Source organism: Sus scrofa, chromosome 5, assembly GCF_054392235.1.
Source record: "Sus scrofa isolate SSC_HxYL_T2T_F1_AM1 chromosome 5, Sscrofa_HxYL_maternal_Yorkshire_Landrace_v2.0, whole genome shotgun sequence".
Taxonomy (NCBI): Eukaryota; Metazoa; Chordata; class Mammalia; order Artiodactyla; family Suidae; genus Sus; species Sus scrofa.
The window spans coordinates 9,761,427-9,785,014 of NC_139387.1; the positions used below are offsets into that span (position 1 = coordinate 9,761,427).

A 23,588-nucleotide genomic window follows, 5' to 3' on the forward strand; every position below is an offset into this window, starting at 1 on the left:
GGACAGAAGCTTTGTTTCCCAGGCTCCCCAGGGCAAGGACACCCCTTCTCTTCTTTAGGCCTCCCCAAGTCAGGTCCCCAAGGGTGTTCAGAGGAGGCAGCCAGGGAGAGCCCCACTTGCCAGAGGAGTGGGTGAGACCCAGAGAGGGCAGGAGGCTCGGGCACCATCACACAGCAGGTAAGCAGGGCCGAGGCGTGCCCCTGGCTCTGTGCAACTCTAGCATTTGTGCTGCCCCGTCTCCAGCGTGCAGCAGCACTGGGAGGGCAGCAGCGGATGTGGGAGCCTCAGCCTGGGGATGCAGGTCTGAGGGGCTCAGGTTGGAGGGAGCCTGAAAACAGCAATGGGCTGTGGGGGCGTTCCCCGTGCCGAGGCTGGGGGCTGCAGGAGGGCACAGCTTGCGTCCAATAGGGCGGGCACTGCCCTATGTAGGCAGGGGGGATGGCAGAGGTCCCTGCCGGCCTGGGAAAGACTTGTCCTTGAGGAGATGGCCTAGGAGAGTGGCCATCCACACATGCCCATGGGTCCAAGGCTCAGAGGGGTAAATAATTGAAGGGCAGGTCACACGAACCCGCCCGCGTCACAAGATGCCTTCCTTGCCGGGTCTGGTTACGCCCCAGATCACATTCTGACATCCCTGGCTGGTGAATAATTAAGCTGCCACCTCCTCCTCGACCGGCCCTCCATCTCCGGGTCCCACTCTGCAGCCTCCTCCACTGCCCGCCGAGCCGTGGGCATTGGAGAGTACAGACCCCAGCGCTCCCAGCCCTGCCAGCACCACCAGCCTCCTGCTCTGCGTCCAGGCGCATCCATCCATGGCCCCCGAGATGGACCAGTTCTACAGGTCCACCATGGCCATCTACAAGGTGAGTGTGCGTGTGGCCCGGGCCCAGGGCACCGGAGTACCACCTCCCGGGGCTCGAAGGCCGGCTGGCTCTGGAGGACAGGAAGGAAGGCTCAGAACCAGGCTGGGCTGAGCCGTGGTGGGCGTGGAGGTGGGGATCCCGGGGAGAAGTTGGCCGCCCCCGCCCCAGCCAAAGGCTCCCAGAACAGAAGTTCATCCAGTGAGTGACAGGCCTGCTGAGATAACACGCAGCATAAGCCCCCAACTCCCACTCACTGGACAGAGCAGGGCCGGGCCCAGAGTGGCCTTAGCTGGGGGCAGGGGCAGAAAAGCCACCTGGGCCGGAAGTGGGGAGTTCCTCTCTCTCTCTCCTTGTCTCTCTCTCTCTCTCTGGTTTCTGGGTCCCTCACTTCAGAGGGGGGGCTGCAATCTCCAGAGACATTTATTGAGCACCTCCTGTGTGCAGGACCTTTCCCCTGGGACCTCAGAACACCCCACCTATCGGGTAGAACATATTCACCCCATTTGATAGATGAGAAAACTGAGGCCAGTGAGGTTAAATAGCTTGTTCAAAGTCACCCAGGGAGGAAGTGGGGCTGCTGGGATTTGAATCAAGACCCAAGTCTGCCCAAAATTACTTAGGTAAATAATTAATTAAGCTGTCTGGAGTTCCCTTGTGGCTCAGTGGGTTAAGGATCCGGTTGTCACTGCAGCAGTTCAGGTCACTGCTATGGAGCAGGTTTGATCACTGGTCCGGCAACTTCTGCATGCCACGGGCACGGCCAAAAAAGGAAGAGAGACCCAAGTCTAAGCCCACCACCCAAGGTTCTCTCCAGCTGGCCAAGGCCCAGGGTGGCCCAAGTGACCCAGCCACAGCCTTGCCCCCAGTGGGCCCTTCTTTGAGGAGGCCAAGCTCTGCCCTTGCCCTTGAGGTGGCTGTTGGCAGCCCAGTCCAGCATGGCAGCAAGGCCTGGACCTGGGGCAAAGCTGAGCCATGCTCAGGTGGGCACGGTGACAGACCACAGGCTTGAGCCAGTGGGAGCAGGAGAACCTTCCAAGTGCAAGTTCCCGCTGGGCAGGTGGGGAGCCAAGGGGACCCTGGCCTGGATCCTGGCCTCTGAGGCCCTTGTAGCCGAGCCAGGATTCTGGGTGATTCTGGGAGGCTGGGTGGGCTCCCCCTGAGTCAGGTGTCTCACGGGGCGGGGGGGGCACCCTGATCCTGAGGCCCCGTGACTTGCCTCTGCCCGTCATCCCTTCTTCCTCTCCTGCCCCCCCACCCCCGCTCGGACTCCAGAGTATCATGGAGCAGTTCAACCCCGCCCTGGAGAACCTGGTGTACCTGGGAAACAACTACCTGCGGGCATTCCACGGTGAGTGCCCCGCCCCCACCCATAGTCTTGGCACCCCGCACCAGACGCTCTCACCCCCACACACTCCCACCCCCCTCACTCACCCTCATGCTGAGGCTGAGAACCCCAGGCGCTCCCAGAGACCCAGGGCCAGGCCCTGCAGGCCCACGGGACCCCAGCTACACACACTTTGATGTGTCCCCCCGATGCTGCACGGTGAGCCCATTGCCACACCCAGGCCCACCCCTGCACCGCCAGCTTCACCCTGACCCCCGCACCCCCCTGCCATCCACACACCTCCAGCTGAGCCCCTGGCTCCCTCTCTCTGCCGACAGCCACCCGCTCCCCCTCTTCCCAACTTCCTCCTCCATCCATCCCCGGCCACCAGCTCCAATCAGCCGAGGACAGTCAGCCCTCTGCGGGATGGACAAGCCAGGCACCCTGAGCTGTCACCCAACCCCTCCCCTTTTAGGACTTCAAAGTCCTCGCACCACCGATCTGAGCCCACGCCATCCCCACCCCCACGTCGCGTGTCTCTACACCTGTGCCTCAGGTGTAGGACATACCTGGCCGCACGACACACCTGGCCACGCCCTCCTGAGGGCCACACAGACCCGCCCACGACAGACACAGCCGCGCCAGGGTGCTGGGTGCAGCTGCCCCAGGCCCCGCCCCCACAGGGAGAGCCCCCTCCCCTCCCCTCCCTCTCCTCCCTCCCCGTCCCCGCCTCCCGCCTCTGCCCCCTTCCTCTCACACACGCCTGTGCCAGAGCCCACCGTGTCCCCTGCACACGCTCTTCTCATGGGAAGCAGCAGCCTTGCGGGTGGGGGACACCCGGAGGAGGGGGCTGGGCCGGACGCGTCCCGCTCTCCCTGCAGCTCTGTCCGAGGCGGCCGAGGTGTACTTCAACGCCATCCAGAAGATCGGGGAGCAGGCCCTGCAGAGTTCCACCTCGCAGATTCTGGGTGAGGCACCCCTTCTCTTGCCTCTCGGCCACCCTCCTGGGCCTGCGGGACAGCCCTCGAGCCCCGCCTCCGCCCCAGGCCTCCCCGTGTTGTCTGGGCCCAGGGCCTGCCCTCCCCCCTTCTCAGGTCCCAGAGAGGCTTCCTCTTCCAGGAAGCCCTCCCCAGAGGCACAGGCCTTGCGGTGTCATTCGGGAGCCTGTGCCCCTCCCCCCAGTCCCCCGCAGGACATCTCCAGAGCTGTGACAGCTGCTGCCAGCCAGAGTCCCAGGGCCAGACGGGAAACCTCTGGACTTTGGTCCCCAAGTCCAGCTTGAGGCAAGCCCTTCTGGCAGCTTCTGGCAGATCCCTCCCCCGCCCCCCACTAAGGCCGCTGCTCTTGGTGCCTCCAGGTGAGATCCTGGTGCAGATGTCGGACACGCAGCGGCACCTGAACTCTGACCTGGAGGTGGTGGTGAGTCTCAGCCTGGAGGGGTCACTCGGGAGAGCGGGCTGCATTTCACGGAGGACGGGGACCCCACCTCCACACCCTTTCTCAGAGAGGGCTTTGGGGAGATGGCAACAGCAGCTGTCCTTTGGGGCCCCTGCCAGGGCCAGGTTCTGCTGGGTACAGTCACCTGCCCATCTTGTTAAGCTCCAGCACCCTGGGAGGCAGGTGCCATGTCTATGGCCCTTTGACAGAGGAGGAAGCTGAGTCTCAGGGCTGTAGCCACTCGCCCAAGATTCCAGGGTAAGCGGAGGAGCCAGAAAGAGAAAGGATGTCGCCCAGGTGCATCAGGCCCAGGCCCCTGTCCCCAACCTTCCTCTCCCACCCCTCCCTCCACTGTCCTGGGGAGCAGCCAGTCATCTGACCTTGTCATGCCCAGGAGAAAGCCCTTCCACCCACAGAACCCAACCCTGCTGCGTACTAAGGGATTCCAGGCCCTGCTGAGCCAGCAGCCTCCCTGATGCCCCAATCACAGCCCAGCCTCCCTGAAGAGCTGCCCTCTGCAGACACAGTCTGATGTCACTGAGGGCTGCTGTCACACTGTTCTCTCAGCAGAGGACGCCCCACCCCCACCCCTGCTGGCCACCTCCTCCAGGAAGCCTCCCCTGACTCCTGGGCGAATTCGGTCTCTCCCGCCTCAGGACCCCAGCAGATGTTTCTGTCTGTCCTTAGCAAGCGGTGGTGAAGAAAACCAGAGCACCTGGGTTCAAAGCTCGGATGCACCAGTTACTGGCTTTGTGACCTTGGACAAGCTACTTAACCTCTCTGTGCCTCAGTTTATCTGTCTGTGAAGTGGAGAGAATTGTAATAACTGCCATGTAAGATTCTCATGAGGATTCAGTGAGTTAATAAGGGCCAGCAGCCCTCTGCATTCCTCAGCTATGATAAATAGAAGTAGAATTTACCCCTGTCTCTATCCCTGCCCAGACTGGGGGCCATGCCAAGGCTGGGACGTGGTCTTCTTTCTGTAGCTCCCAGACCTGGGACGGGGACCTGGCACCAATTAAGGCTTCACTGTCTATGGAAGGAAAAATTAAGCTTTGAAAAGGGAGCTTTGAAAAGCTGAGCCAGAAGGAGAGGAGAGGGTGCTGTGGCTGAGCATGCACAGAAGTGGGCATTGCAGGAGTTCCCGTCGTGGCGAAGTGGTTAACGAATCCGACTAGGAACCATGAGGTTGCAGGTTCGGTCCCTGCCCTTGCTCAGTGGGTTAACCATCCGGCGTTGCCGTGAGCTGTGGTGTAGGTTGCAGACGCGGCTCGGATCCCGAGTTGCTGTGGCTCTGGTGTAGGCCGTCGGCTACAGCTCTGATTGGACCCCTAGCCTGGGAACCTCCATATGCCGCGGGAGCGGCCCAAGAAATGGCAAAAAGACAAAAAAAAGAGAGAGAGAAGTGGGCATTGCAGACGGGAGCTGGAGACCCGGAGCTGGGCAGATAGGGAGAGGTGGGTGCTGCCAGGTGTGAGGGGCCTTAGAAAGTTCGCAAGGAAATTTCAACTAATCATGACAGTGTGTGCTTCTCAAATGCGTTATATGAGAAAACTCTGCAGGTCCGGGTGCTCTTTGGAGACACCGTAAAATACTCATCAGTTTAGTTACCATGTTGAAACGGGGAACAGTTTCATCAGGAAAAAAAGATACCTCCACCTCCACTCGGTAAAACCATGGCCCTGGGCCCATCTCCAAGACACCTTAAGTCATAGTGTTAAGCCCATGCCATCTCCTGGGGCTTGGGTGGAGAGTTTTGGGGCTCAGGTCACACTGGCAGCCTGTGACTTCCTCTCCTTGTGTTTGATGGCTCGCCACGTCATTTGTGGCACACCTGGGCTGGACGGGGGAATGTCACCCAGGCCTGCTCTGTAAGGAGAGCCGCCCTCTTTGGATACTGGTGTCTTGGCTGTGACAACAGGGCAAGGCCCTTGGCCAGAGCCATGCTGGGCTGAACACACCAGAGGCTGCCAGGTGCCAGGCACTGCTGAGGGCACTGGGGCTGCAGAAGGCAAAACCCTGTAGCCCCAACCCCCAAGAGGGAGTCAGACAAAAACCAAGACAAATGGGAGTTTCTGTTGCATCTGCAGTTTAGTATCCATGAGGGTGTGGGTTCGATCCCTGGGCTCACTCAGTGGGTTAAGGATCCAGCGTTGCCCTGAACGGCTGGCATAGGTCGCAAATGTGGCTCAGATTCAGTATTGATGTGGTATAGGCCGGTAGCTGCAGGTGCAGCCCTAAAAAAAAAAAAAAAAGAAAGAAAAGAAAAAGAAAAGCCAGGACAGATATGTGAGTGTATATATGACAGGTTAGATGCAAAATATGCTAAGGAGAAAAATAGAATGGGGAAGGGCCGGCCGGGCGGGGCTGGGGGGAGAAAGTGTTGCAGGGATGGAATTTTTAACAGATAAATAGTCCCAAAAGGTGACAAAGAGGCCTGAAGGAGGTGGGGTGGGGAGACGGTCTATGATTTGATGGGGGCACACGGAAAGCCTTCAGGGAGGCTGGCAAAGCTCTTAACCCGGGTGGGAGTTTCAAAGGTGGTTTGCCTTGGAGTTCCTAGGGAGACATCTGCGGGAGGAGTGTTCTGGGCAGAGGGATCGGCACGTGGGAAGGCTTGAGGCCCCGTGTGGCCGGAGCGGAGGCAGCGAGGACCAGCACAGCGATGACCAGCTGCTAACAGGGCCTGGATCCTGCGGCCACCGAGGTGATGCCGGCCATGCCTCAGTGTGTTGAATAAAGAAACGATAGGATCTTGGAGTTCCCGTCGTGGCTCAGTGGTTAACGAATCCGACTAGGAACCATGAGGTTGTGGGTTCAATCCCTGGCCTTGCTCAGTGGGTTGAGGATCCAGTGTTGCTGTGAGCTGTGGTGTAGGTCGCAGACCGGCTCGGATCCCGTGTTGCTGTGGCTCTGGCGTAGGCCGACAGCAACAGCTTCGATTCGACCCCTAGCCTGGGAACCTCCATATGCTGCGGGTGTGGCCCTGGAAAAGACAAAAAACAAACAAAAAGAAATGACAGGATCTGACTCGGGTTTGATTTTTAAAAACCAAACCTTTTTTCATTGTGAACTAACACCATATTAGTGAATTGCTGATGAATCATTATAAGCCAACCACCTCTGTGGTGGCTGTTGTTTTTTATGGCTGCAGCCGAGGCATATGGAAGATCCCTGGCCAGGGATTGAATCTGAGCTGCAGCTGTGACACACGCCACAGCTGCAGCAATGCCGGATCCTTTAACCCACTGCACCTGACCAGGGATGGAACCCGCACCTCCAAGCGACCCCAGCCACAGCAGTCAGGTTCTTAACCCACCGTGCCACAGCGGGAACTCCAAGGCAAACCACCTTTGAAACTCCCACCCAGGTTAAGAGCTTTGCCAGCCTCCCTGAAGCCTTGCCACGTGCCCGCATCAAACCATAGACCCGGAGTTCCCGTCGTGGCGCAGTGGTTAACGAATCCGACTAGGAACCATGAGGTTGCGGGTTCGGTCCCTGCCCTTGCTCAGTGGGTTAACGATCCGGCGTTGCCATGAGCTGTGGTGTAGGTTGCAGATGCGGCTCGGATCCCGCGTTGCTGTGGCTCTGGCGTAGGCCGGTGGCTACAGCTCCGATTCAACCCCTAGCGTGGGAACCTCCATATGCCGAGGGAGCGGCCCAAGAAATAGCAACAACAACAACAACAAAAAAAAAAAACCATAGACCCTCTCATCCTCCAAAAGTGACCACTGGTCCAACGCTGCCTTGTGTTTCTTCATAAATGATCACCCCATCATATGTCCCTAGACACTAGAGTTTCTCTTGCTCTGTCTCTCTCTTTTTAAATATGTCTTTGATTCTCTTAATCCACTGATTCCCCTCCGCCCCTTTCTTTTTCTTTCCTTTTTTTTTTTTTTTTTTTGCCTTTTCTAAGGCCGCTCCCACGGCGTATGGAGCTTCCCAGACTAGGGGTTTAATCAGAGCTATAGCTACTGGCCTACGCCAGAGCCACAGAAATGCGGGATCCGAGCCACGTCTGCAACCTACACCATGGCAAAACCGGATCCTTAACCCACTGAGCAAGGCCAGGGATTGAACCCACAACCTCATGGTTCCTAGTCGGATTTGTTAACCACTGAGCCACGACGGGAACTCCACCACCCACTGTTTCTACTAGCGCTCTGGTTGCCAAGCCTGGATTTTGAGGGTCAGCCCCAACCCCACATCTCACATAAGCCCTGCTGTTTATATTGGGCAATGTTGCAGGATGTGGGGATTTTCAGGGATAGACGTTTTGTGTTCAAGCAGAAATTCTCAACTGGGCGTCCCACTGGTGCAGGTCTGGAAGGCTCACTTCCTTACTGCCTGGATCCAGCAGAAATGGGCCCCCCCTGGGCAGAATTAGGGACTCCGAGTGGCTCCTATCACCAGTCCCCCCTGCCCTGCACGCCCCCTCCTCCCCTCACACACACATTGGCAGCCACACTCAGGGTTTTAAGGCCAGGTCAGTCTTGAGGAGGCCACACACAAGCTCCCTTATAGACCAGCAGTTAGCAAGGTTTCAGAAACGTCTGTGCAAGAAAAAGTTACAATTTAAAACTTTTATAATATTTTTTATGGCCACACCCATGGCACATGGAAATTCCGGGGCCAGGGATTGAATTCAAGCCACAGCTGAGACCTGCACTGCACCTGTGGCAACCCTGGATCCTTTTAACCCATTGGACCAGGCTGGGAATCGAACCCACATCTCCACAGTGATCCGAGCCACTGCAGTCAGATTTTTAACCCACTGCGCTGCAATGGAAACTCTGAACTTTTGCCATTTAGTGCTCTTTCCTGATGACTAGCATTCCTTTTCCTGAGGGATGGAGCTCCCACAGCATAGCATGGGGACCCCTGAGGCAGGATGCAGGATCCACTGAGGGTCCTTGAGCAGGGGCTGCCAAGGCTGTGCAGACAGAGAAGCTGAGCAGAGGTGGGAGGGTCCCCAGGGGTGGCAGTGGAATGAGAGCTCCTCTTTGCTCCTGTGCAGCCTGAACCTGAAAGCAAAGAGGGCAGCTGGAAGATTTAGGTCTAAGACCCCAACGATGCGGAGTGAGCCGGGGAATACTGACAGGGGACATAGGGGAACGTGCCAGCTGACCACCGAGACCCTTGGAATCAAAGCTCCTTGGGGTCTAAGGCTGGACCTTAGCATGTAGTCATACTTTTACAGATGGGGAAACTGAGGCTCAGAGAGGGGCAGCAACTCGTCCAAAGTTACAGGGCAAATTGAAGGCAGAACCAGAGCTAGTAGAACAGAGCTCTTCCAAGCCTGGGCTCAGCAGCCTCCCTGGACCTCCTGGTCACCCAGGTGGTCAGCCACCCCCTTCTCATCTGTCACAGGGACCTGCCACCCCAGCGAAGGCCTCAACAGGCCCTGCCCACGGTTCCCGGGACACAGAGGTGGGGCAGATGTGGTTTGTGCCCACAGTGGCCCCCTCCTCGTAGAAAGGGGCTATGACCGGGGGCCGGGCAAGAAATTCTGTCTTTTGGTCAGAGGAATGAACAGTGAAGAACCACATTGTACACATTCCAGAAACAAAATGAGAGAGCGATGGACTCTGCCTGGGGAGTCAGGAAGGCCTCCTGGCAGAGGGGGCAGGGAGGCTGGTAATTAAAGACTGGTGGGAAATTCCAGGTATAATCAAGGCACAGACTGAGATTAAGAACCAGAAGATGTCGACACATTTATGGAGGGTGTGTTGTGTATGTTTAACTATTTAATCCTCCCTGCAACCCGGTGTTCTTATTATACCCATTTCTCTAATGACTGGGCAGGTGCCTGGGTGTTAGGAATGCAGTGAACAGTGTATTGCAGCGGGCAATGCAAGGAACACCGGGGCCTGGGAATGATGGTACCGCCCTGATCACCCCCACCCTGCACTCCACACAGGTGCAGACATTCCATGGAGACCTGCTGCAGCACATGGAGAAGAACACCAAGCTGGACATGCAGTTCATCAAAGTGAGTGTGGCCACCCATCCTGGCCCCCCAAGCCCATCACTAGCAGGACCGTCTCTCCCCATGTGATGCACTGGCACACTGATGCCAGCGCTGGGCATTAGGTGGCCCCAGGTTATATATATTCCCAGCTGAGCTCCCTGCCCCCATGCAGCCCTCTGGCCCATGGGCCGCGTGCCTTGAGCTCTTTGTCCTCTCTTCACCCCATCCAAGGACAGCCGCCAGCACTACGAGATGGAGTACCGCCACCGAGCCGCCAACCTGGAGAAGTGCATGTCAGAGCTATGGCGTATGGAGCGCAAGAGAGACAAGAACGCACGGGAGATGAAGGTGCAGGGGCTGGGCGCTCAGGGAAGGCCTCCAGAGGGAGGCGGCTGGTTCAGGAAGGAGAGAGACTTCAGACAGCTGGCACTGACGGGGGGCGGGGTGAGGGACCCACCCTCTGCCTCCAGCCAGAATCCCTTTTCCTCCAGGAGAGCGTGAACCGGCTGCATGCGCAGATGCAGGCCTTCGTGTCTGAGAGTCAGCGGGCAGCTGAACTGGAAGAGAAGCGGCGCTATCGCTTCCTGGCCGAGAAGCACCTGCTGCTTTCCAACACCTTCCTGCAGTTTTTTGGCCGGGTGAGCTGGGGCTGGGGATGGGGGGCGGCTGATGGCGCCCTCTAGGGGCTGCGCCCAGGAACGCCCCTCCCGGCCTCCCTTTTCCCTTCTTCCACTATGTAGGTATTTATTTTCTCTCTCCATCGATTTCTTTCTTAATTGGTTTCTGTGTTTATTTGTGTCATCAGATAGTCATTCATTTGTTGAGCTATGATTTTTTTAATTCTCACATTCATTAACTAGCTCATGCATTTATTCATTTAAGTGTGAACCATTTACTTTTTCATTCTTTACATACAGTCCCGATTCACGAAATGATTAACTCGTAGGTTTACTCAATTATTGTCTATTAATTTTATATTATTTAAATCTTCTATGCTCTTGCTTTGTTCAGTCCGCTAGACAATCGTGTTTATAATGGATTTCACTTTCTGCCTTTAGCTGCTATGGGGTTTGTGCCTGGACTATTATACCTTCTCTGTAAATATTGGATTTACTTATTTAATATCGCTCAAAAACCAGTCTGATTTTTTAATGATTTTTATCTTCTCCATTATAGTTGGTTTACAGCAGTCTGATATTTTTAATTCCACATTATCTGACATTAATATTGCGCTTCCTACTTGCTCTTTTCGTATCTTTTAAATGTTTTGTTACAAAGATATAGCTCAGTTTTTATTTTTGACCCGTCTGACAATCTGCGTCTACCAGTAAAAGAATTCAGTCCATTCTCGTTTAACGTAATAACTAATATACCTTCTTTATTCTTTCTGAATAACTTGATTAACTATATTTACTTTATCATCTCTTTTTCTCCCATTATTGTTCTTGTCAGCTGAACTGTGCATTTCCCGGTCAACTTTAATAATACAATAGCCAGTAATTTTACCAACAAAAGCAAGTTTATTCAGGAAAAGGCAAAGGAATTGCAATTCAGAATATGCTAACCGTCTCAGACCATGGGCAAACCCAGAGAACAAAGTTGGAGGGCTTCCTTTTATGGGGAAGAGAGGGTAGTGGGGAGGGGCTGTAATAACCAAAAAGTCCATTGGAGGAAGCCGGAAGTCCAAAATATGGAGGTTTCTCATTGGTTGAGCTGGGGCAGTCTGATTGGCTGGGCTTTCACAGGGATGGGGGTTGGAGGGAGAAATAGTCCGCGGCTGCCGGATGGTAAAGTAGGCAACACCCTCCCGTAAGAAATGAAGCCTTGCGTCTCTTTCTCCTTGGAATAGTCAAAGATGCCTGGCAGGGCATGAGAGCTCCCCCTAGGGGCCTGTCCCTGCTCCAATTTTAGTTGAGATTTGTTTAATTAATTCCACATCCATCTCCACTGTATTAATTCGGAAATTCTACTGTTCTTTTCATCTCAGCTCAGGATAGCCTCACTCTGTGACCTTCAAAATCACATATGTTTGTCTACTATCTTTTTCAAAAAATACCGCCCCCCGCCTTGGTCCATGGCTCCCGTCTCTCCATAATATTGAAGCTATTCCTGCCCTCCCTGGTACTCTAAGATGAGGCTTGCAAAGTCTTTACGCCTCCTCTCATCCTTCCTAACCCCTGCTTCTTGGTTTTGCTAAGAAACTTGGGGATTTTTTAGTTCCAGACCTTCAGTAGTCATTTTTGGCAGGATAGCCCTTCTATTTCAAGAATTTGTGCTTAGATTACATATATGACCATCGCCGGTGCTCCACGATCCTCCACGAACATTTCACTGCACATATGATCAGATCCACTGCTTACCACTATTTTCAATCCTTTTCACCTCCCACTATCTTGACGTTTCTGTTTTGATTCATTGGTGTGGCTGGAGAACTTGCATAAGTATTTTCTGCAGATACACTATCTGAGTCCTTGCATCTCTGCGAATGTCTCACTTTAACCCTCACTGGTGAGGAGGGGTGTAGTGGCCGGTCGAAGGACTCCAGAGCTTCAGGCTCTTTTCTCTTGTGGTTCAAGAGGATTTGCCCCTGATTTCTAGTGCTGTGTGTTGTCAATGCTAAGTCAGGTGCTGGCCTGTCTCCTTTCCCTTTGAAATAACTGGCTCTTTCTCTGTGGATGCTTGGAGATTTTCTTTGCGTCCTTGGAACTCAGGAACTTGTCCGGGAACCACCTAACTGAGCTCTGGGTCGATGCCCCTTCAGCTTGCGGGTTCAAATCTTTCTTCAGATCCGGGGAGCTCTTTCCTCTTCTGTTTCTTCAGTTGTTCTCTCTCTGCCATCATTTCTTTTTCTCCTGGAACTCCAGTCATTTGAACCTTCACATTTATAACCACCTTCTCCCTCACCATTCATTTATTCTTGCTCTGTATTTTGAGATATTTCTCCCCCTTTGACCTACAGGCTGCTGATTCTGTTTGCAAGAGAACTGTCCTCTCTCTAGTTCGTTTTTCAATTTTAAATCTGACAGTCGTGCTTGGGGAGTTCCCTGGTGGTCTAGTGGTTAGGACTCAGTGTATTCACTGCTGCATCCCAGGTTCAATCCCTGGTCTGGGAACTGAGATCCCACATCAACCTGCTGCACACCACAGCAGCGCCCCCCCCCCAAAAAATAGCATGCTTTGTCTGGGTAAGAAGCTCTTTGGCAGTAAGTACCTTTATCAACTCCCGTGAAGCTTGTCACCCCCTTCTCTCAGTTGTCCGGGTGGTTTGCTGGGTTCTCCTCAGTATCCACTGGGTCCTCTAGGATGTCTCGTTTCTTTCCTTTGTCTCCTCGTGGTTCTGTTCCCACTCTGGGTTGAGTTGAATTGCAGGGGCTCAGGCAGTGTTGCTGGCACATGTAGGGGCACAGGAGAATGGAGGGGTCTACCTCACCGTCAGCTTCTCTGGGTTTTGCAAGTTGTGCAAGTGTATCTCTAGGATAAGTCTCGAGAAATGGGACTGGAGAGTCCAGGGAGATAAGCACTGCTTGCAGCAATGCACACTTCCATCGGCAATAGCAGAGATTCCCGTGTTTCCTTGACAACAGTGTGTGAGGAAACTTTTTCATCTTTGCTAATCAGAAAGGTAAAAAAGAGGAGTTCCCGTTGTGGCTCGGTGGTAATGAACCCGACTAATGTCCGCAAGGTTGAGTGTTCGATTCCTGGCCCCGCTCAGTGGGTTAAGGATCCAGCTTTGCTGTGAGCTGCGGTGTAGGTCACAGATGTGGCTCGGATCTGGTATTGCTCTGGCTGCAGTGTAGGCTGGCAGCTATAGCTCTGATTTGACCCCTAGCCAGGGAACTTCCATATGCTGAGAGTGCAGCCCTAAAAAGCGGGGGTGGAGGGAGGAGGTAAAAAATGGTATCTCAGTGTAGTTTTTACACTTGTCTTGTGAGATTGACATCTTTTCGTGTTTCAGAGCCATTCAATTTCCTTTCCAGAATCTTTTCCTCCATTTTGCTTATGCATTTGTAGAACCTCTGTATATGTTACTGAAATTAGCCCTTTCTTGGGGATGAGTTGAGACTATTTTCCCAGTTTGGCTTTTGTCATTTGATCTTGCTTATTGTAAGTTTTGACATTTTTTCCATTTTTTTTAAAGTTTTCTTGAAGAATAGTTGATTTATAATGTTGTAATAATTTCTCTTGTACAGCAAAGTGATTCAGTTAGACGTACGCATATCCATTCTCTTTCAGATTCTTTTCCCATATAATGGGCCGGGAATGTTGAGTAGAGTTCTCTGTGCTAGACAGCAGGTCCCTGTCAACCATCTCTTCCACATACAATAGTGTGCATATGCCAGTCCTGAACTGCCAATCCATCCCTCCCACGCCACCTTCCCCCTTGGGTAACCATAAGTTTGCTTTTGAAGTCTATGTCTATTTCTGTTTTGTAAATGAGTTCATTTGTATCATTTTTTAAAAGATCCCACATATAGGGAGTTCCTGTTGTGGCGCAGTGGAAACGAATCCGACTAGGAACCATGAGGTTGCAGGTTCAATCCCTGGCCTCACTCAATGGGTTAAGGATCTGGCATTGCCGTGAGCTGTGGCGTAGGTCACAGATGTGGTTCGGATCTAGTGTTGCTGCAGCTGTGGCCTAGGCTGGTGGCTACAGCTCCAATTTGACCCATCGCCTGGGAACCTCCATATGCCGCGAGTGCAGCCCTAAAAAGCAAAAAAAAAAAAAAAAAAAAAAAAGATTCCACATATAAGTGATACCATATGATGTTTGTCTTTCTCTGACTTCACTTAGTATGGTAATCTCTAGGTCAATCCATGTCATTGCAAATAGCATTACTTCTTTCTTTTTTATGCCTAAGTACTATTCCATTGTACATATGTACCACATCTTCTTTATCCATTCATCTGTTCATGGACATTTAGGTGGCTTCCATGTCTTGACTACTGCAAATAGTGCTGCACTGAACATTGGGGTGCATGTATCTTTTCCAATTATGGTTTTCTCCAGATAGATGCCCAGGAGTGGGATTGCTGGATCTATGGTAGTTCTGTTTTTAGTTTTTTAAGGCACTTCCGTACTGTTTTCCATAGTAGCTGTACCAGTTTACATTCTCACCAAGAGTGTAGGAGGGTTCCCTTTGCTCTGCACCCTTTCCAGCATTAACTGTTTGTAGGCTTTTTGATGATGGCCATTCTGACTGGTATGAAGTGATACCTCATTATAGTTTGATTTGCAATTCCCTAATTATTAGTGATGCTACACATCTTTTCTTGTGTGTTTTGACCATAAGTGTTAACATGTTAAAAAAATTTTCTCTTTGGGGAGTTCCCGTTGTGGTGCAGTGGAAATGAATCTAGCTAGTATCCATGAGGATAAGGGTTCAATCCCTGGCCTCGCTCAGTGGGTTGGGGAGCCAACATTGCCATGAGCTGTGGTTTAGGTTGCAGACTCTCTCGGATCCCGAGTTGCTATGGCTGTGGTGTAGGCTGGCAGCTGTAGCTCTGATTCAACCCCTAGCCTTGGAAGCTGTATGTGCCTTGGGGGTGGCCCTAAAAAAAAAAATTACTTTTGGAGTTCCCTCGTGGCCCGGGGAGTTGAGGATCCAGTGTCATTGATGCTGTAGCTCTGGTTACAGCTGTGATGTGGGTTTGATTGCTGACCCAGGGACTTGCACATGCCACAGACATGGCCAAAAAATAATTTTTTTTTTTGTCTTTTTAGGGCCACACCTGTGGCATATGGAGGGTCCCAGGCTATGGGTCGAATTGAAGCTGTAGCCGCGGGCCTACGCCACAACCACAGCAATGCCAGATCTGAGCTGTATCTGTGACCTACACCACAGCTCAAGGCAACACCAGATCCTTAACCCACTGAGCGATGCCAGGGATCGAACCTGCCACCTCCTGGATACTAGTCAGATTAGTATCCACTGAGCCATGACAGGAACTCCAAAAATAATTTTTGTTTAGTCAAATGTATCCTTTTTTGATAGCTTAGGGGGTTGCATCATCCTTAGAATGGCTTTTCACTCCATAAATATTTTTCTGAATCCTCCCATAGTCTCCTGCATGGTTTTGAATTCCCGTCTGATGTTTTCCCCAACCACTGGCTATACCACCGAAATACAGGGCTGAGGGGAGCTAGCGAAGCTGACTGCCACCCAGGCTGGGACTCTGTGTGGAGGCCATTCCTCCGAGAACCCCCAGCACCCTGGCAGTGCTCTCAAACTGGACAAAAACTCTTTTTTAAAATATGGTAAGCCAAACCTAATGGTCTCACTTTGCTTACTGCCTCTGGAGTTTTGTCTCTGTTTTGCTAATTAATGATGCACGGGACCAGAGGAGGTGTCCACCTGGTGACCAGCTGGACGAGTCGCTCTTGTGACTTGCAGCTCTGAGCCTTTCAGTGTCGCTGCCTGAGAGCATGATGACATTTGCAGCAGAGTGAAAGGAAAAACCATCAAAAAGTACAATCCCGGAGTTCCCGTCGTGGCGCAGTGGTTAACGAATCCGACTAGGAACCATGAGGTTGCGGGTTCGGTCCCTGCCCTTGCTCAGTGGGTTAACGATCTGGCGTTGCCGTGAGCTGTGGTGTAGGTTGCAGACGTGGCTCGGATCCCGAGTTGCTGTGGCTCTGGCGTAGGCCAGTGGCTACAGCTCTGTTTCGACCCCTAGCCTGGGAACCTCCATATGCCGTGGGAGCGGCCCAAAGAAATAGCAAAAAGACAAAAAAAAAAAAGTACAATCCCAGGAGGCTTCTTCAGAATCGACTGGTACAGGCCACTCCGCTGCTTACTTCCTGGACGTGAGACCTTGAGCCAGTCATTCACTGCTCTGACCCTCAGCAGCATCTTCTATAAAATAGAAATAATAGTCGCACCTACTTCCTGGGACTATTGGGGAGATAATGCAAGTAAAGCCTTTAACACTAGGCCTGGAACAGAGTAAATGCTCAAAAAAGGAAGCTTATATTATTCCTAAAGTCAAAGTCCTGGACTTGGCCTTGACGGAGCCGATGTTTGAATGGAGAGACGTTTATGGTTGGAGAGCAGAGTGTTCTGATTGTCCCTGCGATGACCTGAGTGACAACACGGAGAGGTCAATGACACTGAAAGAAGTTTTATTCCATCTCACAGGTCCCAAGAGAAACGGTCACACCGTGCCATGCAGGGTCACATGAGGGTAGCACCAGCGGTTGGTCAAGAGGCAGAAGGAGCCAGGGGAGAGCCCGGCCCAGAACCTTCTTTATGGTTTCCATGGGAAGGGACTGGCAAAGCCGTGTAGGCAAGTTTAAGCAAGTCTAAGACTGAATGGTTTAAATACTTTCAGTGGACTCTGGGCTATAGGCGTTGTCTCTAGTCATCTTGAACTTGGCTCGGGTGATTTAGGGCAGAGGAAATAGCAGCTTGGTGTGTGAGTTAGATGGAAGAGGTTGGCGATATGGGTTTTGGATTGGTTGGTTTGCATGTGAACAGTGTGCTGGGGGCAAACTGTTTACTATCTCTAGGAATCCTCTAGCCCTGAGAGGGTCAGTCTTTTCAGAATTACTGAGGCCCCAGGATGTCAAAGCATCATAAAATACAAAAAATTTAAAACTTGGTAATACACACAGCAGATCTAAGACTTAAAGCCCTCCCACTCCAAGTGGTTATGGATCATGTGGTCGGTGTTTCCTGACCTTGAAAGTATTCAAGCAGAGTTAGATGCCCATGCACGGGGGTACTAGAAAAGGAATGCTTAGATAGACCAAAGGGAAAGACTGGAAAAACCATTTGCAGTGCTTCTTTTAGAAAACTACTCAGACTGGCTGAAGCAGAAAAGGTATTTATTATTTTAGTCACTGGAAAGTTCATGGGTTTCAGGTACAGTTGGATCCAGGAGCACACAAGATGTCATCCAAAGTCTGTCACTGTCTGTTGCTTAGTTGTAGTTTCCAGTGTTGGCTTCACTCTCTCTACTTAGCAAACCCCATGAGGTGAAAGAATATATATATTCCAGAATATTCCAGGGTAGATATTGGGGTTGGGTTCTTCGGTCACAGTTTTCAAGTAGGAGCCCAGCCATCCCTAACTCCATCTCTGTAGCCAGGAGGATGGAGTAACCAGTGTGGCCAGACCTGGATTGTACTGCTGCCCCTGTATCAGACAGTGCCTCAGCCCTGTTCAAAGCATGCAGACTGAGAGAGGGGTCAGGGAAGCTCCTCCCGGAAAACGAGGGAGGGGCCTTTGGCAAAAGAGGGGGTAGGGTTGGACCGTGGGTGAACCCAAAGTGACCACAGCGTTCACTGGTTGCTTCCAGCTAGAAACTCCGGTCATCCTCAGCTTACAGGGCTGGAGTTCCCAGGTCTAGGGTGCCACTTTAGAGCATCTAGGATTCTAGGGGCTGCTCGGATCTGCCTGACCCCTGCGTCCCCATCCGTCCAGGCGCGGGGGATGCTCCAGAACCGGGTGCTGCTGTGGAAGGAGCAGTCGGAGGCCAGCCGCAGCCCGTCGCGTGCCCACTCCCCGGGCCTGCTGGGCCCCGTGCTGGGGCCGCCCTACCCCTCGGGCCGCCTGACGCCCACCCGCCTGGACATGGTGAGGCCCTGGGCGGCCCCGCCGCCGTTCGTGCCCCCGCCGCCGTTCGCGCCCCCACCGCCCCCGGGACCCTCCGCGGGGCCCTGGGGCTTGAGGCCCTCGGTCTGGAGCCTCCTCCCCCCGAGGCTCCCGTGCTACCCGGCGCCCCTCGGCCGGCCCTCCCGCCCCCGAGCGGCCTCGGCGCCCCCGTGGTGGCTCGGCCGGCGACCCGAGAACCCCTACGCCGACGCCTGGGACTGGGGGTGGGGGCGGGACTAGGGCGCCGCGGCCCCGCCCCTCCCCGCCCCACCCTCCCCTGCCCGTCTCCCCCCGCAGCCCCAGCGGCCCCTGGGAGAGTTCGGCTCCCCCCGCAGCCGGCACGGCTCCGGCTCCTACGGCCCCGAGCCCACCGAGGCGAGGTCCCTGCCGCGGACGCCGTCCGCCTGTGAGTACCCTTGGCCCCCGGAGCGCAGGGGGAGGGCCCGGGACCCAGGCTGGGGACCCAGGGCCGGAAAGAGGAACCGAGGTTGCGCTGCAGCAGGAGGGATCGAGGGTAGACGCGAGGGAGAACTTCCCACCCACGTGCCGCGCCGCTCTCCCGCCCTTCGGCAGCCTCGCTCTACGGCAGCAGCACCCAGCGCTCGCGCTCCAACTCTTTTGGCGAGCGCCCGGGCGGCGGGGGCGGCGGCGGCGGCGCCCGGAGGGTCCGCGCCCTGGTCTCCCACTCGGAGGGTGCCAACCACACGCTGCTGCGCTTCTCGGCCGGAGACGTGGTGGAGGTGCTGGTGCCGGAGGCCCAGAACGGCTGGCTCTATGGCAAGCTGGAGGGCTCATCCACGTGAGTGGGAGCCTCGGGGCGCAGGGTGGGTTGCAAGGAAGGTGGGCAGACCCGGGGTTCCAGCTCCGACAGAGTCTCCCAGGACGGAGGCTGCCCTTGGGGCCTCGGACAACTCTCCCCCTTTACTATCCCCCTCCTCGTCCCACCCCCGTTTCCTCATCCATTCAGCTAGGGCAGAAAGAGCCTGTTTATTAAGTTCAGGGTAGGGACCCTTGAGAGGGTGGCAGAGGGTGGGGACTGGGAAGCTTCTCTCACAAGTGGGAGCATCACAGAAACCCTATGGCTTGAGCACCTACTGTGTGCCTTACACCGAGGGAGGAGGCAGCTTCCTCTCTACCCTGAAAGAGTCAGCCAAGCTCTGGAGTTCCCGTCGTGGCTTAGTGGTAATGAACCCAACTAGGATCCATGAGGATGCATCCCTGGCTTTGCTCAGTGGTTAAGGATCTGGCATTGCCGTCAGCTGTGGTGTAGGTTGCAGATGCAGCTCTAATTCGACCCCCTGGCACGGGAACTTCCATATGCCGTGGGTGCAGCCCTTAAAAAAAAAAAGAGCCAAGCTCTGCTGGAGGGAATGGCCAGGAAGGAGGTGGCCCCGGGACCTTGCAGGCTGAGTGTGCTCACCTCCTTACAGTCAGCATCTCCAATTCCTCCTAAGGTGCCCCAGCCCCTGGTGGGACCTGAGGCTAGACAGGTGGCTTTGAAGGTCGAGAAAGACCTTCTTCAGAGGATGAAATGAGTTACCCTGCAAGGCAGGCCTGGCACACAGCAGTGCCCAGTAATCGTCTCCTCCTCCTACTGGTGTTACTTTGACCACCAGTGTTGTTGGGCCTCTTGTTCATGGGACCCTCTCTTTCCACCCCCCAGGAGCGGCTGGTTCCCCGAGGCCTATGTGAAGCCTCTGGAAGAACTGCCCATGAATCCCATGAAACCTTTGAACCCCGTGACCTCCATGAAGCCCATGAACGCTGTGAACCCCGTTGCCTCCACGAACCCCGTGAGCCCTATGAATGCGCTGCCTTCCAGGTACCGCTGCGGTCAGAGGTGGGGCAGGGGTGGGGACACCAGTGGGGGGTGGTCCCACCCACCAGGGAGGGCATCTGTGAGCTGCCGTCCTGAGTGAGCCCAGCACCCTTAGGCCCCTGGAAAAAGGGCGCTCCCACCTCTATACATGTGAAGGTCACTGTGTCCATTCCTCTGCCTCTGAGTCTCAAGACTGCCTTCAAGCCAGCAGTCTCCTTTCACCCAGGGGCAGGGGAGAAGGATGTAGGATGCTCTGGGCAGCAGATGGGGTCGGATGCAGCGGGGCCTGCCCCCTGACCTGCTTTCCTCCTTTCTCTGGAATCAGGTCCTACCCGCTCCGGGGCAGCCAAAGCCTTGATGACCTCCTGGACCGGCCGGGTAACTCCACAGCACCCTCCGAGTACTGGGATGGCCAGTCCCGCTCCCGAACCCCCAGCGGGGTCCCGAGCCGCACCCCCAGCCCCGTACCTACACCCCTGCCTGGCAGCCGCCGAGGTAGCATGGGCAGCATGGGGGCGGCCAGTGATGGCAAGGTGAGCCCCTCCCCCAGCCCGCCCTCACCCCTGGGGTGGTCCAGTGGGCAGGGGGACCGGAGACCAGGTAACCTTCCCTGCCTGTTCACAGAGGGGCAGGATGGGCTTCCGAGTCTGGGGTGGAGGATGGAGAGAAAGCCTTCTGCTGGGGGAGCCTGGGAGCCCTGCTGGGAACACTGGGAAAGGCCTCCCCGGGGGTGGGGCGGTGTTAGCACAGGGAGATGCTTCTCTGGCCCAGAGGCTCCTCAAGTCTGAAACCCAAAACCCATTTTGGGTTTCGGAACACTGGACTTCATTTCCCAGAAGCCACTGCGGGGACCTCTGGTCCAGTCCTCTGCCCCGCTGGAATGGGAAGTGGGAGGGGTGGGGGCTCACTTGCTTCTTCCCCCCTAAACCTGGCCCTCCATCCATCCTCACTGCAGAAACTTACGTCCTGGGAGCAGCAACCCCCAGAGCTCTTCCCTCGGTGAGTCCTCCAGCGAGGGTCAGAGGGGGCAACAGAGGGCTGGGGGTGGGGGGGACAATTAGGTGTGAGGGGAGATGACCCGATGGGGGCAGGAGGTAGGGTTGGACACCTGACCCGGATGCCCAGCTGCCTTCCCTGGGTCCACAGGCAGCTGTGAACCCGGACCTCCTCACCCGCACCTCTCTCCCCACAGGGGCACGAACCCCTTCGCCACCGTAAAGCTGCGTCCCACTGTCACCAACGACCGCTCAGCGCCCCTTATCCGCTGAGGCGCCATCCTCCACCAGGGGTCTGAGGTCGTCTCCTGCACACCTGCCCAAGGGCTGCCCAGAGCTGGCGGCAGCAGAAGCAGCAGCAGTGGATCCAAGAAGCCAGGGCCCCGATCCGGGAGGTGGCTGCCCTTCCACAAACCACGCCCCGGCCTGAGAAGTTCCAAGGGCGCTGGCCTGGGGTCTGGGGCCTTCCAAATAAAGCAGGTGGAATTGGGGGACAGAGCCATTTCTCCCCACTCCAAGGAGCCCCAGACTCTCCCTGGGGGGCCCACCTCGTGTCCCCCACCCTCTTTCCTCCTTCTGTGTCCCAGTGGGGAGGAGTCCCTTACACGCCCCCTCCCCTGCCCCGCACACGTCCCCCTGTTTAATTTTTGTAAACAGTGAGAAATAAAGCAAGTGAGATATGACGGCGGCGGCAGGACTGGCGGAGTCTGATTTGAGGGACAGGGTGGGACAGGCTGGGGATGGAGACCTCCCCCGGAGAAGGGAGTCAGGAGGTCCCACTAGAGTGGCGGTCCCCTGGGAGGCCTCACTCTCTCCCAGCCCCTCACGCCCCTCATTTTAAGTCCTCAGGTCTGCCCTAACCCCACAAGCCGCACGTCCCCACCTCTGACCCAGGCTCATTTCTTCTCTGGGTTCCCCGGGAAACAGGGGCCTCTCCAGAGGGGGAGGGGTAGCAGTGGCTGAGGTCAGGGACCACCAGCAAGTCACCCTCTGGCACCCTGGGACACAGCACCCTTTGTTCTGTCCCCTCCCTGCCCCCTCAGTCCCAGGCTCTCCGGCCTGGATTAGCCTTATCCAGAGGAAAGCTGCAGAGGCCCCTCCTGGAATGTGGCCTGGGAGTGTGGGGCGGGCAGGGAACTGAACCGATCAGGGCTCCTGGGGTCCCTCCTGTGCCCCTTGTACCACTAGGACACCCCCCCCCCATCAGGGCAGGACTTTGTGTGTCCTCTGCCCTGAGGCTCCAGGAGGTGAAGGGACCTCCCTTATCTCCAGCTCTCCTGAGACAGGCCTGGGACAGGGAGCCCACCAGGGGGCCCGACCTGGCTCAGTGCTATGGTGGCTGCTCTGTCCCTTCTCCCCTCCCAGGTGCAAGCCTCTTAGAGGGGGTGGGGGTGGGGGAACATTAAGCCCCAGGCTTGCAGGAGCCAGCAGCTGATCTGCAGGAAGCCTGGGTGTCTTCAGCTGCGCTCCCATCAGGCTAGGCTTTCAAGGGAGAGCCAGTGAGGCGGCCTCTCCTTGCAGACCTCAAGAGATGTGAGGCTGGACACCCAACCCACAGGGCGGCTCAGGTAAGCATGGGGCCAGGGCTGCCAGGGACCACCCACTGCCCTGGTCCTCAAGCCCAGGGACGCAGCTGTGGTGAGGGGCAACACAGGAGAAGCCAGAACTTGGTCTTGGTGGGAGAAGGGCAGAGTCCCAGATACCCACGGGGCCCTTGGCATTGCCCAATTCCAGGCGGGAGGCCCTGGCACAGAGGGTTTGTGAGAGGGAGGGAGGCTCCTGCCCTGCCCGTGGTCCATCTTGCCTGTGAGGGAGCCCCCCCAACCTCGGTCTGTTATGGGACACTTGGGGTGGCTGCATGAACCCCTGGGTGGAGCTCTGGGAGTGTGAAGGGGTTGGGGGGCTGCTAAGGGTCTGAAGGGCAGAGGGTCTCTCAGCGCCCCCTCAAAGGTCCCCATCTGTCCAGTGGAACCCGAGGTTCTAACTACCCCAACCCCCAAGATTCCCAGCTGGCCTGGGGTGATCAGTCACCCATCTTACAGGTGGGAAAACTGAGGCTCAGTCAGGGGAGGGGAGCTGCCCAAGTCAGAGTAAATCCGTGGCTAAGCTGGGGTGAAGCGGAACTCGGCTCCCTTGGCCTGAGACACGGCTAATGCTGTTACCACGTGTTTGGTTTTCTTCTTCCATAATGTTCTAAACGACAATAGATATTCCTGAGCACAGAAAAATTAGGAACATAGCCCAGGGCCAAGGAGGAAAATGAACAGTCACCCATGTTGCAGCAGTTGTTTGTCTCCCACCCATCCCCCACCCCACACCCGTGCTGGTCGTTTGTCCTGAGACCCTCACGTGTGCGCACTGGGGACTTGTCGGTCCTCACACACACTTCCAGGGACACCCTGGCTGCAGGGTTCTCCCCCTCACCCAGACCCCCTCTCCTGCCGCTACTAGATCCTGAGGGGCAAGGCGTGTCCTCCAAGGGCGTCTTCCTAAAGTCGCGAATCAGGTGGGAACGGCTCTATTCTCCTCCCCTCAGCTTCACGTCCCGTTAGAGGAGGGGGCTTTTGGGTGAGATTTTCAGAGAT

The 23,588-nt window shown here is 55.4% G+C and overlaps 1 protein-coding gene across 3 annotated transcripts; it reads left to right on the forward strand.

Moving 5' to 3' along the window:
- The first annotated feature begins 60 nt into the window (after positions 1-60).
- On the forward strand, positions 61-21,691 carry BAIAP2L2 (BAR/IMD domain containing adaptor protein 2 like 2). 3 transcript variants are annotated; one of them, XM_084955359.1, is made up of 15 exons: positions 61-177; positions 705-863; positions 2,136-2,211; positions 3,069-3,155; positions 3,545-3,606; positions 9,545-9,616; positions 9,827-9,943; positions 10,087-10,233; positions 18,019-18,171; positions 18,487-18,595; positions 18,763-18,988; positions 19,853-20,011; positions 20,334-20,541; positions 20,964-21,007; positions 21,201-21,691. In XM_084955359.1, the coding sequence occupies exons 2-15, from the start codon at positions 813-815 to the stop codon at positions 21,274-21,276; spliced, it is 1,587 nt and encodes a 528-aa protein (XP_084811485.1). In that variant the 5' UTR covers positions 61-177; positions 705-812; the 3' UTR covers positions 21,277-21,691. The 3 variants fall into 3 exon arrangements, 2 of the variants coding, with proteins under 2 accessions (XP_084811485.1, XP_003126103.5); XM_003126055.7 differs by lacking the exon at positions 61-177 and having other exon boundaries at positions 696-863; XR_014803063.1 differs by lacking the exons at positions 61-177; positions 18,763-18,988 and having other exon boundaries at positions 696-863.
- Positions 21,692-23,588: the final 1,897 nt, after the last annotated feature.